At 42.1% G+C, this 15,242-nt stretch overlaps 1 protein-coding gene across 1 annotated transcript in view; it reads left to right on the top strand.

The window, feature by feature from the left end:
- phip (PHIP subunit of CUL4-Ring ligase complex) overlaps positions 1 to 15,242 on the top strand; it is a 77,666-nt gene that overhangs the window by 26,796 nt on the left and 35,628 nt on the right. Inside the window, exons 10-17 of the mRNA XM_080744879.1 lie at positions 981 to 1,051; positions 2,159 to 2,259; positions 3,708 to 3,748; positions 5,310 to 5,408; positions 9,817 to 9,973; positions 11,435 to 11,569; positions 13,764 to 13,892; positions 14,484 to 14,709. Of these exons, the coding sequence (XP_080601005.1) occupies positions 981 to 1,051; positions 2,159 to 2,259; positions 3,708 to 3,748; positions 5,310 to 5,408; positions 9,817 to 9,973; positions 11,435 to 11,569; positions 13,764 to 13,892; positions 14,484 to 14,709 (959 nt within the window). The remainder of the gene's footprint in view (positions 1 to 980; positions 1,052 to 2,158; positions 2,260 to 3,707; positions 3,749 to 5,309; positions 5,409 to 9,816; positions 9,974 to 11,434; positions 11,570 to 13,763; positions 13,893 to 14,483; positions 14,710 to 15,242) is intronic.

Here is a 15,242-nt window from a genome sequence, read left to right as displayed (position 1 = left end):
AGTACCCGTTAAAATGTTATTTATTTGCCACTATAAATCTGTTTCCAGACTTGACTGTATTGCTCCCGATGTGGAAAAATGCAGTGTTGAGTACACACTTGGTAACTCTGTTCCACTGTACGTTTTTATTTTTACTTCTTGCACAGCAATAGTTCAGTGCAGTTGTCATCCTGTTGGATTTCAAACTGGGTAGGCGGGCCAGCATACAGCTCTTTTAGGTGTTAGTCACTGGGTCCTGAATGAGGCTGCGCTTAGGACATTCATTATTGATGATAACAATTTTGTAAACGATTTCTTTTTCTATTTTACCTGAGCCTGAGCTATACTAACCCTGACCAAAAATAGTCAATCTACAAGCTCATAATATGTCACACTGTCTGTGATGCATCTTCTTTTACCCCATGTACCTGACAAGACAAATAGAGTATCCACAATGTATACAATAAATAGAACAGGTCTCGAAGTGCAATAGAAACGCTACACTATCTCTCATCCAGTTTGTTGTTTACACTGTTGCTGTGGACACAGCAGTGGTTTACAGCTGGGTGCCTGGGTGTGGAGCTGTGGACTGTCCTGTTGCAAATCCCACTTTTAGGATTTTGTTGCGAGTGGTTGCAAATTGCAACTAGTTGTGTTGTGAATCATTGTCAGTCTCTCTTGGCTGCTGTGTTAAGTTATCAGATGAGTGGGCCGCGAATGCGTTTAAGATTTCTGCCTGCGAATGTGGAAGTATGACTTACCGGAATCTATACTTTTTATATCTGTGTTTATGCAAGGTGTCAAGGGAGCCATATTTAACAAACGACCTTGTGTTTTCGTGTGTGTGTGTATGTGTGTGTGTGTGTGTGTGTGTGTGTGTGTGTGTGTGTGTGTGTGTGTGTGTGTGTGTGTGTGTGTGTGTGTGTGTGTGTGTGTGCGCGCGCGCGCGCGCGTGCGTGCGTGCGTGCGTGCGTGCGTGTGCCGGGCGTGTGTGTGTTCAGTCAGAGGCCCAGCAAGTTCACGGAGCGTTCTAGACCAGGAGTGCAGATGATTTGCTCTTCCTTCAGTGCAGGTAAAAACACCTCCTGTTCATGTCTGATTCAGATGATTCATGCTTACCAGTTCTTACACACCAACTTTGAAGTCTGTCGGTCGGATGGTTGTCGAGATGTACGGCGCACAGACAGACAGAAAGACAAACAGACAGACAGACAGATGGTTATGCAGAGATTCTGTGTAACCACCACTATAAAGAAAAACAGATTTCTCCTTTTGGGTCAGAGCTGAAAACAATTGGGAACCACTGGTTTATACTGATATGATTGCGGCCACGGACACTTAAAGGACACACAACGAACACATAGCAGAAAATGAACGGACAATTAATGGACATAATGGACACATAATGGACACATAATGGAGACCACTCTATCCTGATTGTAGGAAAACCTGTGACTCAACAGTTTTTGAAAGTGTTTTTTCTCCTCACAGGAGATAAGGTTGAAGTAACTAGTAACTATCAGTACATAGACCCATTTTGTTATTATTTGAATTAAATGAAATCGCTTACCCTACCTTTAAAGGTCAGATGGGTGGGAAGCTTGCATGGCCCACCCATCTATAAATGGGATGAATATTAAGTTCATACTTATCGGTATTTTCATTTGTTTTAACATTATTTAAATCTTAGTGTTATATAATTATTCGGGTGGCCCACTAGCAATATGCTCACGACCCACCAGTGGGACCACGGCCCCCAGGTTGAGAACCACTGACCTAACAGTATATACCAAAGGTCTTCAACAGGGGGTCCGGGACCTCTAGGGGTCCTCAGAGTTACTACAGGGGGGCCGCCAAATCTTTGTGTGATAGGATCATTCTTTTAAAATTAACAACTTGAACCCTTGCATCCCTATTCCGAAGAGAACTTCAGCCAAAAATAGCAGATCTACAAGCTCTCAACGCCTTGCGTTAGCGAGGCGTTGAGAGCTTATACAAACACATTAACAGAACAGACAGATGACTGATGCGAATCTATGAAATCAATAAAAGTCTGTATCACACATTTATACAATATGTAGTGGGGGTCCCTGTTTCATGTCTCTCTCAGCTAAGGGGTCCTTGGCCTGAAAACGTTGAAGACCCCTGGTATATACTGTTTGTGCGTCTCTCTCCACAGGGGGTATGTTCCTGGCCACGGGGAGCACAGATCACATCATCAGGGTGTACTATTTTGGATCTGGCCAACCAGAGAAGATCTCTGAGCTGGAGTCTCACACGGTGAGTCAAGTCCACTCAGACAAGACAGCGTGGCTTTGCACGTTTCAACAAGTACACTACACACTCCGCTGCCTCTGAATCCGAACGGCCGCAGCATCGCCGGTTTGATTCTGGGTCGATCGCTGTGTCGCGTGTCGACCCTCCTCTGCACCTTGCTTCTCTGTCTCTCTCTTAGAGAGACCTTAAATTGATTTAATTGATTATAAGAAAGATATCGATTTGATAAAATAATTGATAAAAAAGAGAGAGCAAAATTAGCAGGTATATAATTTCACAACCAGACGCATCGTGACATGCTGTGTACTTGTGCAATACTGTTTTTGTACAATACCGTTGAATGACTAAGTATAAAATAGTGAAAAGAAATTCACATTGAATTGTTAATAAATACACAAAAACAACAGATGAACATGCTTCTCGATTATTCAAGTAACTGAAAAATGGACCCAAATGAACTCTAGAAAGGACAACAATACAATGACATCACACAGTTCCTGTAAAAAGAGCTTGTTTTTAATGTAGATGCACACAAAACTGACTGTATGGATACTGGTAAAAACTTTTAAGGGGATATCATTGCTGGAAACCTTGTCCAACAGGAAATGGAAAAAATAACCTGTGTTTCAATGGATCCAGTTTGATTATTATTTAATCACAATCTCTTGTTAATACTTTTCATTGGTTAAACATTTATAGAATTACTGACACTACAGTTCAAGCTCTACAAGCTCCACAACGCATTGGGTTGTGAGCGACTTTTACGTGGCACTCATTCATTTAACCCATTTAGGCCTAGAATTATTTAATGCTTTAACTGTTTTTTTTTGCAAGTCTTTGAATATGTCTTTTAAAAAGCGAACATTTGTAACTCAAATATTTGCTTCTGGGTGGTCCCTGGAACAACATATTTTGAGATGGGGGTCTGCGGCCAAAATACATCCTTGACATGAACAAGATGGGGAACCACTGATTTAGAAGAAGGATTTAGAAGACATTATAGAATTGTGTCAAAAATATTGAAAGACTAGCACAAATGTTCACGATTTTTATATGTATGTAGTATATGGATGTATATCGTCGTTGTCGGGTGGAAACATCGTATCTCCAAGTTTCAAATTTGTACGTTCTTTCGCGAATTAAAGCCCTGCTTCGTCATACAAGGTCGTCGTGAAAACAGCAGATCTACAAGCACACAACGCCTCACCGTACGAGGCGTTGTGTGCTTGTAGATCGGCTGTTTTTACTAGTTTAAATCATTTTTAGAATGACAAATGCCAAACGAGCGGTTTTGGACATACAAGGTTTTTATCGGACAACGACGATATGTATGTATGGTATATGTATTTATTACAAGGTTTCTGCCCGACAGCAGCAACATGCTGTGGGGAGTCTTAACCAACGTGTGGTTATGTGTCATTTTCACTGTTCAACTTACCTTCCTCTCACAGGACAAAGTCGACAGCATCCAGTTCTCAAACTGCAGTGATAGGTAAGTGGTGTGTGTTTGTGTGTGCGTGTGCGTGTGCGTGTGCGTGTGCGTGTGCGTGTGTGTGTGTGTGTGTGTGTGTGTGTGTGTGTGTGTGTTTTAAATGGAACCTCAGGGTGTTGTAATGGGACTTGATGCAGTCAGCAAAAACACTACCTCCACTCAGTCTTCAGGCACACCTGCTTTGACAACGCACACACACACACACACACACTCACGCATGCACGCGCTCGCTCGCGCTCTCGCTCATACATCTTGCACTATGTGAGTGTTAAATGCATCCCTCACTTTGTGTGTGTGTGTGTGTGTGTGTGTGTGTGTGTGTGTGTGTGTGTGTGTGTGTGTGTGTGTGTGTGTGTGTGTGTGTGTGAGGTGTTTGCAGAAAACAAGCTCAGCTGTAATTCCCTGAGCTTGCTGTAATCTCAGCAGTCAGTCAGTCGGGGGGGGGGGGGGGGGGGGGGGGGGTAGAGCAGAGCAGACTGGCTGGCCCATCAGGAGCGAGAGGCAGCCGCAGATAAAGGCAACATCTTGTTTGTAGCAAAGCCCCCGTCTACAGCAGGGCTGCAGCTATCCATTATTCTCTCAGCGATTATTCTCTCCATTTCGTTTGTCAATGAATCATTTAACCACTTTTAAGCTCTATTTTATACTTCATGGAGACAAAGGTGTCGTGCACAAATTGTGCTGATCTACAAGATTGCAGATTTTATTTTGAATCACCTACAAAGAGATGCCCAAAATAGGGATTCATTATTAGTCAATTATGTTATTAAATTACAAATTATTAATTAAAACAAAAATCAGTCAAATCAATTAGTTAGATTAACTGTTGCAGCCCTAGTCTGCAGTCAACCACATGAACCCCAGCATCCCTGTTCTGGGGTCATCGAAAATACCCCATCTCACAACATGACACATTATAATGTTGTAAGCATGTAGATTGGCTATTCTTGGCAAAGAGAATTGGTGTAGAGGGACAAAAGGAGAGGATCTATAGAGCCTGGGGGACCCTGGTCAAATATTATATCATATCAGAAACCTCTTATCTCCATATTCTAATTTTTTGTGTTTTTTCGTAAATGAACGCCCTACTTGATCAAACTACTGCGTCACACAAAAGCATCAAAAGTAGCAGAACCACAAAACCGAATTGCGATACAAAGCGATGTGTTTCTAGCTTGTAGATCTGCAATTTTTGCTGTTTTGGAATTTGAATCCTTAAAAGTAACAGTTTCGGACATAGGAGGTTTCCAGGTGTGTGTGTGTGTGTGTGTGTGTGTGTGTGTGTGTGTGTGTGTGTGTGTGTGTGTGTGTGTGTGTGTGTGTGTGTGTGTGTGTGTGTGTGTGTGTGTGTAGTGTGCGCGCGCGCGCGTGCGTGTGTGCGTGCATGCGTGTGTACAAAGAAAAACATGAAGATGGAAGCAGTGAGTGTATCTGCAGGATGCCTTTAACTGAACTGTGCATCATGTTCACATATTGTGTATGCGATGTGTGTCTTGTGCGGTTGTGCCATTGTGTGTGTTTGTGTGTGTGTGTGTGTGTGTGTGCACGTGTTGTGTTGCAGGTTTGTGAGCGGCAGCCGGGACGGAACCGCGAGAATCTGGCAGCTGCAGCCTCAGGGCTGGAGGAGCATTCTGCTGGACATGCAGACCAAATTACCTGGGTATGTAACCACACACACCCAGGGTTATCCGTGGTGGCCGTTATCTTTTGTGTTTATCATTTAAAAAATGATTCATACTGAAAATAGCCGATCTACAAGCACACAACGCCTCGCATCGCGAGGTGTTGTGTGCTTGTAGATCGGCTATTTTCACTAGTTTTGTGCGACAGTCTTGTATGATGAACCAGGGCTTTACTTTACGAAATGAAGTACAACTAGCCCTTACCCGTTCAAAGATATAGATACACCCGTTCAGAATAGATATAGATACACCATACAAATGCTAATATACAGCATATGATTTGTGAAAGTGACAAACGGGCTTCACAGTTATGTCAGGTGTGTTCATATGCTAATGGTGATGCGATTTCAGATCAATTTCTCCAGCCACTGAGGAGAAACGCTGTGACAGACAGACACTCACTCAGACAGACACTCACTCAGACAGACATTCGGAAAATTATATGTTTGATGTGCTTTACACAGAACATCAAGCAAAGGATACACAATTATGCATTAGGATGCCTAAAACAAAATAAGTCAAAGTAACAAAATAGATACAATTACAGTGCAGAAGAAAAAGAATAGGACAAAAGACAAGTAACTCAATTAAAGACAGAAATGTCCGAATAGCCAACATATAAATGGATAAAGTGCTTAAAGACAGGGTGGAATCAAAAACATGTTTTTCACACTTTTAGAGCATATCTGTAGTGATAATGTGGCCATACCTAACACTAGATGCCAAAAAAATAGAAAATAAAAATGTTTGTGTACCGGTATATTTATATCAAAGGTCCCTAAATAGGCCATTCTTAAAGCTATACTGTGTAAGATGCTCAACTAGTGGTCAGTAGCCCTATAGCAAAACGCGGTCGCGTTCGCGTCTTTCGCCCGTTTTTCGTACCTTCACACCCCCGCGTCTGCCTCCACAACGCCGAGAGCTATCTTTAGAGGGGTCCCTGGTTCCTGTGCGTTCAGGCATTCCGGAGAAACGGACTACTTCACCCTGCCTGGTAGGCGAGATTACCTTTTGAGTAAAGAGACACACGGGCGACTACAAATATGGCGACCCCACTTCAAGATGCGCTGTGATTGGCCGGTAGTGTACCATGTGTGCATGATCGGCGATGTGATTGGGCAACGTATACACAACGTATACAGATGATGCAGATTACGTCATTTTGGCGCGAAATCCGGTCCACGGCCAGGATCATAGAAAACATATAAAGAGAAGGCTTCAGAAGCTGAAAATAACGGAGTGGGTGTTCTAAAACTTTAGCGATTTAACAGTTAGGACAATTTTAAGATTTGTTTTATAACAAAAGTTACATGGTACAACTTTAATGACTTTCTGTGAACAGAAATTCAAAAGGTGATGACATATATAGACTTTTTGAATATAAATGAACCTTTGATTACATTCACCTGTTTGTTTCCCATTGCTGGCTCCCATTACTCCCATTACTCAGATTTTAAATCCCATCGCCTGAAGGGCTGGTCCCCTCGGATTGGTTCAGAAACACACAGGCTTCCCTTTCAAACTGAAACTTCAAAACAAAATACCCAAAATAGTCATTTCATTGGGTCTTTAAGATGATTGTGACGTTGACAACTTTAGCTGGAGACCCCATGGAACACCCCCCCACGGACCCCTGGTGGTCCCTGGACCCCACTTTGAGAACCACATTAACTCAAGTGCCGACGGCGTTGAGTACTTTGTCCACCACTTTATCAACTGGAGTTATTCCTTTTGTTATTACAATGGAAGACGTGCTAGAATTGATCTCCTTGGGTTTCTCTGTGTGCCACTGTTATTAAAAAAACATGGTCCGCAGGGGACTGGTTAAAGATGAATAAGCTGAGTGTAGACCAGGCCAGTTTAGTTTCATTTGCATTGCAATCGATGCTTACAGAAGGGAATGTGTTGCCTGTCGGATGGAAACCTTGTATCTCCATATTATTTCATATTTTCATTCATAAATGAATGCCCTGTTTTAGACTTCATCTCATGACAGTGTCATGCAAAATGAGCGAGAACAATAATTAGGGCCATTAAATCCATCATCTATGTTGGGTGGAAACGTCATGATTATGTCCAAATCTGTTACTTTTCAGGATTGAAATGTAAAAAATTTGAAGTTTTAATTGAAATTTTGATTGAAAAAATAAATAAATAAATACACCCGTGTGAAATGAGCGACTGAGCGGTGCTCATTTAGCACTATGTATACTGATATCCTGTAACGCCATGTCATGTGTAGTTATAACCCCATGGGAAAACCCTCATCCAATGAGAAACCCTTGGAAAAACATGGTGAAAAAAACGCAAAGGCACATGCACAGCTTGCTGATCTGCTGCTTTTGTGTGACGCAGTAGTATGATCAAGTAGAGCGTCAATTTATAAAAAAAACAACAACACACAAACAGTTTAAAATATGGAGATACAAGGTTTCTTCCCGACAGCAACGACATTGGAACACATGTTCTTTCTTGCAATTCCTGAAAAGCAACGGTTTTGGACATACAAGGTTTCCGCCCGATAGTGAGGATAATTGTTCCTGGCTAGGGGAAGCTTGCCCTCCCAACACGACGGCTCAGATCACTCACTTAACAATACGATTGTTGTCTTTTTTGGCCAATATTATAGACCTTTTACATTTACCCCTCTTTCTTTGTTTAAATAACACTTTTTAAACATGTAGACTGTCAAAGGCCTAACCTAATTATTAAATACAAATATTCATTATTCTGTGACACAGTTGTTTCCCATATTATGTCCCTTATTATAAAGAAAAACCGGGGTGAAAGGAACTAAACAATTACACCCAGTGTGATAAATGTACTTAACACACTTTAATTTAATTTATGGCATACTGTAAGTAACACACATATTTGTATATTATTAACACATTGAGAATTGCTGGGCCATTTGTTGCATTCATAAAGTAAGCCTAATATTGAAAATAGTTCCTGCTTAATGAATGATTTATTTTTGTAATTAAAATGTAGCCTAGTTTGTCTTTTTTGTTTTACCATGGAATACATTATCATATTTTACATAGAATACATATAATATAACACAAGTTAAATTAATCGTCTATCTGATTTAAATAATAAGCATATACAAAATGTGTTATTTTTAATAGTCTATTCATTAAAACAACCACATTAGTATTATGCCATCTTTGTGGAAATAATGCAACAATGCAAAAAAAGAATCTGGTATGGTTGTTGATTGTGTGTGGCCATTTGGGTAATTTTTGGTGCATTCATTTTGTCATGTAAAGTTTAAACAAGGACGACTAGAGGTGTGTATTATAGTTGAGCCACTAAACGCAAATCTTTGATGTCAGCTTACATCATTATCTTACATCATCTAGGAAACGTAATGCAGGGAAGGGAATTGGCTGGAGTTAAGCTTTCAAATGCAATCACATGCAATTCCTAACCTTCATGTTTGGACCGTGTGTCAGATTAGTTAGAGAGCTATATACGTTTCATGGTCTTGGTTGTGGTTTGATGATGACAGTGTATGGGCATGGTTTGATTTGGTAAAAAAAGTCACTTACTCATGAAACCCACCAGGCACGCAAGCATAAGCGCACAGATGCTGCTTTTCTTCGCTGCATTCATGTCAATGAATGTAGCTGCTCCGCTCGTGCACGTGAAGAGTTTTTTTCTCGCTCTGGGCAGAATAAAAAGCTTGTTCGCGTGCATTCTCATAGAAATACATTGTGTACCGTAATTGCTGGACTATAAGCCGCACCTGAATATAAGCCTCACCAGCTAAATTTAGAACAAAAAACAAATGTTTACATATATAAGCCGCACCTGACTATAAGCCGCAGGTGTCCTTCCTGCTTCCTGCTAGAGCACCCCTGGTGGCCGTTAGCTGTAAAAATCTATATATAAATCCTTGCTAAAGACCATTGGTAAAACTAACTAACTGGCCGTTAGGTGTAAAAATCTTTATATAAGCCGCACCGTTGTATAAGCCGCAGGGTTCAAAACATGGGAAAAAAGCCGCGGCTTATAGTCTGGCAAATACGGGTATATAGGGTGACCAGACATCCCGCTGTGGCCAGGTTTGGCAAGAACAGTCGCGCACACAATGACCTGTGTGTGCAATAATATGAGTGTGCTGATGTTTTTCGGTGGTTTGGTGCGTTAAAGGGATAGTTCACCCCCAAAATGACTTTTTTTCTCTTATCGATTACTCACCCCATACAATATACACATTCACATAATTACCAAGACAAAAACAAAGATAATGCGTTATTTGGTTCCTGTCTCACCTCCAACGGTGCCCATGGTGGACTATGCATGGCTGGGGCGTCCTCTTCCCTGAGTCAGGCCTAAACCTGACCGCATACCAACAACACAATGCTTTTGTTTTCCCTCCAGGAAGTACAACCCGCCTCCGCTCGAGGACAAGGTGACCAAGCTGAAGGTCACCATGGTAGCATGGGATCGCCATGACGGCACGGTGATCACTGCGGCCAACAACCTGACGCTGAAAGTGTGGAACTCCACCACGGGAAACCTGGTGCATGTGCTCATGGTATGAACACACGCATGGATTGAAGTTCTCAGTCGCCCACAACTCATTTAGATGCCATATGAAAATAGGGAACACGTCACGCTGCAACGTGTTGTAAGCTTGTAGGTCGCCTATTTGTGATTATTCCTTATTTTAAGATGAACGTGTATTTGAAGTGGTCAAACTAGCAATAGAATGCATGTTCAATCTTGGACATGAACTTGAATTGAAGGCATTACTCTAAAAATCCTTTTTAACCATGAAAGAAATTCTCATGAGCACCAGGAAAATCGTCTCAAATTCTTTTATACCGGGGGGAACATTTGACACTCATAAGCATAGTAATACAAGTTCAGACATAGTTAGGAAACCATGCAAGGCACCAACCTGCTCTTTGGGAGCAGTCAGGAGTTCAGTGTCTTGCTCAAGGACACTTCAACATGGGGGAGCCGGGTATCGAACTGGTAACCTTCTGGTTCCTGCACTACCTCCTGAACCACTGCCACACCCTGGGAACGCCTCAGTGCATTTCCTGCTCAGAGCTGAGACACAGTGAACATTGACCTGCCCCTTCTGCCTCCGTTCGTGTGAACTCGCTCCACCTATGTTTACTTCGGCAAATGATACTTGTGTCTTCTTGGCTGATTGTCAGTGTCCTTCACACAAAGGCTGGTTTGTGTGAAGCACTGGTAAATGATTGTTAGCTAGGAACCAAACAGACCCTTACAGGTCTGTAACTCTCAGAGTGTAGAAATTAATTCATTTGGTTCCATTTGTACACTTTGAGAGTTAGAATAACACAGTGGAGTTTACAGTGTAGATTGGGATCCCAGAGATAATTTGGCTCAATGCATTTCAAACAGTGTGTCCTCAAAATAACCCCCCAAAACCCCCTGAGGAAGACATTTCTTGTCGAAAAGTTGGTTGAAAATAAATACAGTTCTTGCATCGAGGCCAAAATAATCATATTTTAACTTTTAACAACACCTCGCAACGCAAGCATGTAGATCTGCTATTCTCACTATTTCTGCCTCTAATATTTGACAATTTGGCCAATGTTTAATTTGTAATTTTAGTAATAAAAAGTCCTTAAATTGTCACTTTAGAAATATATACACTCAACTATATACTGTTGAGTGATATACTGTTGAGTGAGAAAACAATGTTTCACATTAAGTTAATCATCTGGGGACACCCCAAAATAAATTTGGGTCCCGACCCACAGGTTGAGAACCACTGTTCTACACGGTCAGCACCTCCTCAACATCGGTGTGTGCTATGTTAAACTGGGTGTCCTTGAAATTAAAAACGTTAGACTGCTGTTAGCTCTGGATTACATCCTTATGTTTGCTCTGCTTCTATTCCCTCTGGACCACAGCTGTTCTCCCGGTGGCGGTACGGTTCAGAGAGAGAGGTGTGGGCGTGTGTGTTGTGTTGGGATGACGTCACAGTGTGTGCTCTGTGTCACGTCTTGTCTTCTAGGGTCACGAGGACGAGGTGTTTGTTCTGGAGCCGCACCCCTTCGATCCCAGAATCCTCTTCTCTGCCGGGCATGATGGGAACTGTATTGTGTGGGACCTGGCCAGAGGAGTGAAGATCCGCTCCTATTTCAACATGGTGAGACCTTAACCCACTTAAAGCCCTATTATACTTTGCTGCTCTGGTTCTCAACCTGTGGGCCAGGTTCCAGCCCACCTGTCTGGCTGCCGTGTTTGTTTAGTGGTCAGATGGGTGGGCCACGAACACTTTCAAGATGTTCAAGTGGGCCCTGATCCAGAACAGGTAGAGAACCATTGCTTTGTTGTATAGACAAAGAAAAATAGTAGGTGTACTAATTTTTTATCGTAAAAAAAAGGAGGAAAACAAGCCTGAAGGCCTCTTCATTTGTTTTTTCATTCTTTTTCTCTGCCTTCTTCAATCTCTGTCTCATGTAATGGAAAAGTAACGCAGACCAATGACAGAGATATGCTGATCACTGGAATAAGAAAGTAGGAAGTAGGCTCCATATGATTTTTCGAAAAATACATTCCGTATTTAGATGATGTTTCGGCCCTCAGGCTTTCTTCAAGATAAACAATAACAGTAGGGAACAGTGCACTGGCATGCACTGCCAATGTTTTATAGAAAGAAAGAAAGAAAGAAAGAAAGATTTGCATATAACGAATATATATTGGCATATAGTTCAACTCAAAGAGAAAGACGCCGCCTGGTACACTCATATTTATCTCCTCATCAGTCAGTACCAAGTCAAGCTACTTCAGAACCTGTCCCTGAGGGACATTATGTTTGTTGTATTCAATGTAATTATACTTTTATTATAGTTTTAGAAAAAGTTAGGCATTGTTCAAGTCCATACAGTATATATAACTTAGAAAATGAGACTCAGAAGGAACTGCCCATAGGTACTCCATGTTTCTGAATACCTAAACAAGTTATCTTGAAACATCCAATATAGTTGTCTTTTAAAATAAACTCTGTCCGTGGATTCTATAACGTGCTCTGTAAACAAGGGAATGTTGTCAATGTGGGCTAATGGTCCAATAAAGTCATCTACAAAGTAGAGCAGTGGTTCCCAAACACTGGTTCCAGACACAATTTTGGGTCGTGGACCAATATTTATCGGTCGCGAGTAAATCCCCCTCTTTTAGAATTTCGTTTCCTAAATTTACATTGTCCTAATCATACATTTTTATTATTTCATGGCATCACATCATATTCTGGAACACTGGTTCTTTTTTCCATTTCCTGAAAAGTATCGGTTTTGGACATGCAAGGTTTCTGCCCGACAGAGATGATAGTGTGCATTAATAACACACTGATTGTATCCTAGATCCAATTTGATAGTTCCTGGCATGACCAGCACAACGGTAGCATTTAAACCAGTCTAATATTACCTCACTATTCCTTTTTTATGCAGGGAAACATCTAAGCCATTTGATTTCACTGCTTGTTGCCACAAGAAGCAGTGATTTATCAAATAATCTAGCGCAGCGCTTCTCAGCGTTATGATTGTCAGTCAGAGCAAATCTGTAATCAATATGTTTTTCAAATTGCACAGTCATTATGAATGTGATACTTTAGCTTGTCATTAATTTGCAGAGTAATTTTAAACAATACCTTACCTGGTGCGGGTGTCTGCAGTAGCAGCAGCTCCAGTAATGCTAGTCTCAAATCTGGAGCACACATAAACAATAATGGCGGTGGGATCACTTTTCTGGTCATTTTCTATGCATGGATCTCCCATTTCTATGCTCTACAACTGGTGCAACCGAGGGACAAACTTCAGCCTCGTTCATTGAAACGGCAGCGCCCGGTCGACCTTTATTTTCACAACTCCATGAAAGATACGTCTTTTACAAAAGATTGCGGTTGGAAATAATGGATGGATATTTTTCTATAAAATCGCAAAGGTAAGCTACTTTGATGGCAGTATAAGACATCCTTAAATCCTTAATGATCTACAAGCTCGCAACGTGTCGATGTAGTTAATAGTAAAAGAAGGGAAAGATGTTTAGGGATATAGTTTGTTGTGTGCTACGCACAACTGTCACTCTCAGTCTCTGTGCCACTCCTGCTCTCTTCCTTCTCAATTCTTCATCTATATTCCACTCTACAATAAAGCATAAACCACTTAAACTCTATACTTAGTTGACCGGAGTTCCCCAGGGCTCTATGCTAGGCCCCCTCCTTTTTCCCCCCTCCACAATAACTATCTTCCCCGAAAAACAGTAATCATGACAGTGAACAGACTGATGTGCTTTGTGCAAGGCTTTATAGTGAATCCCCTGGGTTTGTGTCTTCCTGTGGGCAGATCGAGGGTCAGGGTCATGGCGCGGTGTTTGACTGTAAGTGCAGTCCAGACGGGCAGCATTTCGCCGCCACCGACTCCCACGGACACCTGCTGATCTTCGGCTTTGGTTCCAGCAGTAAATACGACAAGGTAAACACAGCCACGCTAATCCACAATGCTGGTGTCTGGGGGAATTGAATTTAGTCCTACACACACCAATATAAGCAGTCTTTTTACAGCAGTTTTAATTTCAAGGATCCCCGAATGAATATGTATTTTTTATTATGTATATTTGTGCTAGGGACGCCCATATAAGATTTGTGTTTTTAAAATGCATAGCTACAAGCTCTTTCTTAGATCGTCTGTTTTCAAAAAACAATATATAGGTATAGGCCTATATAGGTATAATCAAAGTGGTTAAACTGATTTTAATGCAATATTGTCTAATTTAGCTGGAGCCCCCCTGGAGCCACCTCAAAGACCTCTGGGGTCCCTGGACCACACTTTGATAGTTTTACAGCATCCTTTAGAATTAGCAAGCCTTTTTTGAGCATTATTGACTACCCCATATTATAGCGAGATGTTGTGCATCTCTTTGTGTTTGTCTCTGTACTATTAAATATAAGTTGTTGTGTTTTAGTTTTGCTCTTTTAATGATGTTTTGATGTTTTATGTTGCACTGCAAGTGGCTGAGGGTGAACAGTATTTCATATTCTCTCTCTCTCTGTCCCCCTCCTGCAGATAGCGGACCAGATGTTCTTCCACACAGATTACCGGCCGCTGATCCGTGACGCCAACAACTACGTCCTGGACGAGCAGACGCAGCAGGCCCCTCACCTCATGCCCCCACCCTTCCTGGTGGACGTGGACGGAAACCCCCACCCGCCGAGATACCAGCGCCTGGTGCCCGGCAGGGAGAGCTGCAGACAGGAGCAGCTTATCCCCCAGATGGGGGTCACCTCCTCAGGTATGGAGGACTGCAGCAGCAGAGTACAATCCTATGGGACGGGATGACATCTGGCTACTGGCCAAAGGGGTGCAGTGGTTCTCAAAGTGGGGTCCGGGGACCCCCAGGGGTTCTCTGAGGGGGTCCAGGGCAGAACTAGTTAAAGCTGCACTTGCACTATGCCGCGCTCGGGTGGCGCAGTGGTGGACGGTCTGGGTCCTCCTGGTGGGGGCTCCTCACTGGCAGGTGAGTCAGTAGGATAGGACAGCAGTGACAACACAGAAACAACACAGAGTGGAAAGGAATCATTTGGCATAAAGACTAAATTGGGGAGAAAAAGGGGGGTAAAAGAATTGTCTAAAAAAAGTAGTAAATATGCACTATGTAACTTGTGCTGTTCTACCTCTGAATTTGAACCTGGGTCTCTCCGGACACACAGAGAGAGAGACACACACACACAGACCGTCTTATAGTCGGCTAAACTCTTACAGAGCTGTGACATAAAAATGCATTAAGTGCAAACACAAAGACCCCTGAACTGAAATTGAATTGAA

This window comes from Nannobrachium achirus (assembly GCF_963921795.1).
Source record: "Nannobrachium achirus genome assembly, chromosome: 16".
Classification (NCBI taxonomy): Eukaryota; Metazoa; Chordata; class Actinopteri; order Myctophiformes; family Myctophidae; genus Nannobrachium; species Nannobrachium achirus.
The sequence above is the reverse complement of the archived record's forward strand: the minus strand, read 5'-3'. Positions and strand labels throughout refer to the sequence as shown.